The following is a 4295-nucleotide window of genomic DNA, read 5'->3' as shown; positions in this document are numbered from 1 at the left end:
GCCCCCAGTTGCCCTACTCACCACTGCAATATTGGTATTGCCCCCAGTTGCCCTACTCACCACTGCAATATTGGTATTGCCCCCAGTTGCCCTACTCACCACTGCAATATTGGTATTGCCCCCAGTTGCCCTACTCACCACTGCAATGTTGGTGTTGCCCCAGTTGCCCCAGTCCCCCTGGTGTGCCAGGCAGGCAGGCTGGCGGCTGAGGACGGTGGCAGAGCCCTTGGTGAGTAGTGCGCGTGAGGCCAGCATGACGGCGAGATATCTCCTCTTAGCGTCGCAAGGGACAGGTGCGGTGGACCAGCGGACAGGTGCGGTGGACCAGCGGACAGGTGTAGCGGACGGACTTCTTAGTGTCACAACAGACAGTTGCAGTGGATGGGCAGGAAACCTTCACCTGGGCGTCTGCGGGCGGCCTTTATACCGCCCCGTTACCGTGACGATCACGTCAGCGGGTAAGCCCCGCTTCTCAGAAGCTGTTTGTGTGCAGAGTCGGTTTCCTCTCGCCATCATTGACTCTCTCTCTCCCTCTAATAATACCACCCCGGGGATAATGCCACTCTCCCTTATCTGCTTACCTTAAGTCATCAGGCCAGTGTGGCCACCGTCTCCGTTGAGCTGACCCTTGACCCTTGGCTCTGCCACGTCCACTCACCTCACCAGCTTCCTCACACGCGCTGGCCAGACGTCTGCTGAACCGGTCACAACCGCTTTCTCTCTCTCGATCTGTTTTTACTCGCACTCTCCCTTTGTCTTTCTTCTCTCCCTCTATCTGTCTCCCTCAATCTGTCTCTTTATACCCCTCTGTCTCTCCTTCTTCATCGCTCTCTCCCTCTTTATCTCTTGCCCTCTCATCTCTGATCCCTGCACCTCTCATCTATCATCTATCAAGTGCCTCTTCATTCCTCTAGTACACTACACATCTATCCTAAGTGCCTCTCCATTCCTCTAGTACACTACACATCTATCAAGTGCCTCTTCATTCCTCTAGTACACTACACATCTATCAAGTGCCTCTTCATTCCTCTAGTACACTACACATCTATCCTAAGTGCCTCTTCATTCCTCTAGTACACTACACATCTATCCTAAGTGCCTCTTCATTCCTCTAGTACACTACACATCTATCCTAAGTGCCTCTTCATTCCTCTAGTACACTACACATCTATCCTAAGTGCCTCTTCATTCCTCTAGTACACTACACATCTATCCTAAGTGCCTCTTCATTCCTCTAGTACACTACACATCTATCCTAAGTGCCTCTTCATTCCTCTAGTACACTACACATCTATCCTAAGTGCCTCTTCATTCCTCTAGTACACTACACATCTATCCTAAGTGCCTCTTCATTCCTCTAGTACACTACACATCTATCCTAAGTGCCTCTTCATTCCTCTAGTACACTACACATCTATCAAGTGCCTCTTCATTCCTCTAGTACACTACACATCTATCAAGTGCCTCTTCATTCCTCTAGTACACTACACATCTATCCTAAGTGCCTCTCCATTCCTCTAGTACACTACACATCTATCAAGTGCCTCTTCATTCCTCTAGTACACTACACATCTATCCTAAGTGCCTCTCCATTCCTCTAGTACACTACACATCTATCCTAAGTGCCTCTTCATTCCTCTAGTACACTACACATCTATCCTAAGTGCCTCTCCATTCCTCTAGTACACTACACATCTATCCTAAGTGCCTCTTCATTCCTCTAGTACACTACACATCTATCCTAAGTGCCTCTCCATTCCTCTAGTACACTACACATCTATCAAGTGCCTCTTCATTCCTCTAGTACACTACACATCTATCCTAAGTGCCTCTCCATTCCTCTAGTACACTACACATCTATCAAGTGCCTCTTCATTCCTCTAGTACACTACACATCTATCCTAAGTGCCTCTCCATTCCTCTAGTACACTACACATCTATCAAGTGCCTCTTCATTCCTCTAGTACACTACACAGTCCAGAGAGAGGTAGGGGGGAAATCAATCTTTAATGCTGCAGCAGGAGGCTTATTTGATAGACCACTCTCTTAACAACTCCGACACATCAGAGACATCTGCATACTGTTGTCACAAAATGTACATCACAAAAAAAGCCGTCTGAATAAATATTATACAAAATATACCAAATACATAGTATTAAACCCACTAAGCTTAAATACGGTCAAATGAGATATTGATATCTCTGGGCTTGATATCCATCCATCTCAGTGGTTGCCAGTTTACATTTTTCAAGTTAAGATAAGAGACTGAAGGGCTTGCAGAATTCCATATGTCTTACAATATGTAATATGATTTTAAAGCAACACTAAAGAGTTTTTTGTACCTTAAAGTAATGTTTCCAAAACCATTTCAGTGGCTCATCACCTCGTAACAGGGTGAATGGCACTTCTGCATTCGCTCCGCGGCCCTCTATTGGCTATAACCGCACGATGTAAGTTCACCAGAATGGGTAGCGGATCTGTAGTTCGATGAAATGAGACATAAGAAACTACGACTTTGACTTGCGTCGATGTTGCAATACATCATACTTTAACAAAATCATGCAACATAGGCTACTCTACCTCTGTGGACATTGTTATTTGGATAAACAAATAGCGTGCGTGCAACAGAGGAAAAGTGCTTTAGCGTTGCTTTAAGTTATGATTTGCTGAGATGACCGTATTTTACAAATGTGCACAATGTGACAAGTATGCTCAATACACTGCAAAATGTTTGCGCACATGCATTTACATAAAATAAACACATTCAAAATTTCACAGTTGCGCTCTTTTTCTTGACTCCAGTTTAATAAAACAATAACAGTAAACGTGTGTACTTGATAACACATCCAGACCCACGTCACAATTTTTTTTTATTTTTTTTTTTTAAGTAGTAGTTGGAAAAACCTCTGCAGACTTCTTTTTCTGTTGAATGAGAGAAGCATCCCTGCAAAGCCCATTACCTGATTCGGCTCCTTAATTCTATAAGACCATGTGTAGTCTGACCGCATCCAGGCCGACCTGAGCTGGCCCATGGCCATTGCCTCACACACACACACACCACCTTCGCGCTCTCTGGGCCGCAACACAATGGGTGAGAGCCGGCCCGGCCGCCACACACACGCACACACACACAGGGCGTCCCAACAGAGCCAAGCGTCTGCTGCCATGGCAGCCACTTCCTGTGATGGTGCCATGTTGGTTCACCCAAAGAGCACAAGCGTCCATTCAGTTCTGAGTTCACGTGAATACGAATTGTAAGATGGAATAATGCTCGCTGTGTTATAGTGAGTCATCATCATTTATTTATTTATCTATGTATTACTTTCAGCTACCCTGGGTGAACTCAGACGACCCTGTTAGCCCTGCAGGTCAAGATAGAGAGAATCCCATAGATGGCTATTTAGGAATGACCACAAATGGCTGCCCTGATGGCGACAGGATTAAACAGATATCGATGTGTATTTTCTTTGTACTGTAACTGAGTAAACAACTTCATTTACAAGAAATATACTGTACGTTTGCTGCACGTCTGAAGTGTTAGGGTTAGAGTTTAACACACCTATTTTTGCACCAATTAATTTTCGCGGCTGGTTGCGCCCCTGGAGGCTGTACGCTTCCAGACCTGAGGACCTGCAGAGCAAGTGCAGATCTGCTGACGGCTTGGCCTGGGGTCACCCACATTAGCTATCAGCAGCAGGGGGTTTGGGTCCGTGTGTGTGTGTGGGCGCAGGGAGTTTGGGTCCGTGTGTGTGTGTGGGCGCAGGGGGTTTGGGTCCGTGTGTGTGTGTGTGGGCACAGGGGGTTTGGGTCCGTATGTGTGTGTGGGCGCAGGGGGTTTGGGTCCGTATGTGTGTGTGTAGGCGCAGGTCTGTACAGGGGCACCAGCACCAGAGTAGGGGGACCAGACGTCCCCGATTTCCCCAGCTTGTTTTTGGTTGCCTGTCCCCAGAAAAATACAGAAAAACGTAACTACCTATGTCTCCGGGGGGTTTTTTTTGAAGATGAAACTTGTATTTCAGATCAGATCAGATTGATAGTCAAACTTAAAATGTCCCCGTTTTTTCCACATTTTCGGGATCATGTCCCCGGTTTTGGTCTCGGACACCTTACATTAGAGGACTGTTGGACGGCCATAACAGTGCTGGACACCAAGTGCGGTCACCTTCAGCGTCAGTGCTGGACAGGTCTGGTGACCTTGACAGGAGAGAGTGTAAGTCTTGGGAGACCACACAGCTTAGTTCAAGTCTGGTTAGGGATTTTGGCATCAGGGATGGAAAGACTTAGTAAAGAAACAG

At 46.6% G+C, this 4295-nt stretch overlaps 1 protein-coding gene across 1 annotated transcript in view; it reads right to left on the bottom strand.

The window, feature by feature from the left end:
- Positions 1-255, bottom strand: part of gatd3l (glutamine amidotransferase class 1 domain containing 3, like) — a 6087-nt gene extending 5832 nt beyond the window's left edge. The window contains exon 1 of the mRNA XM_062543938.1: positions 139-255. Coding sequence (XP_062399922.1) covers positions 139-255 — 117 coding nt within the window. The remainder of the gene's footprint in view (positions 1-138) is intronic.
- Positions 256-4295: the final 4040 nt, after the last annotated feature.

Source organism: Sardina pilchardus, chromosome 8, assembly GCF_963854185.1.
Source record: "Sardina pilchardus chromosome 8, fSarPil1.1, whole genome shotgun sequence".
NCBI classification, from domain to species: Eukaryota; Metazoa; Chordata; class Actinopteri; order Clupeiformes; family Clupeidae; genus Sardina; species Sardina pilchardus.
This window is presented reverse-complemented; position numbering and strand designations above follow the sequence as displayed.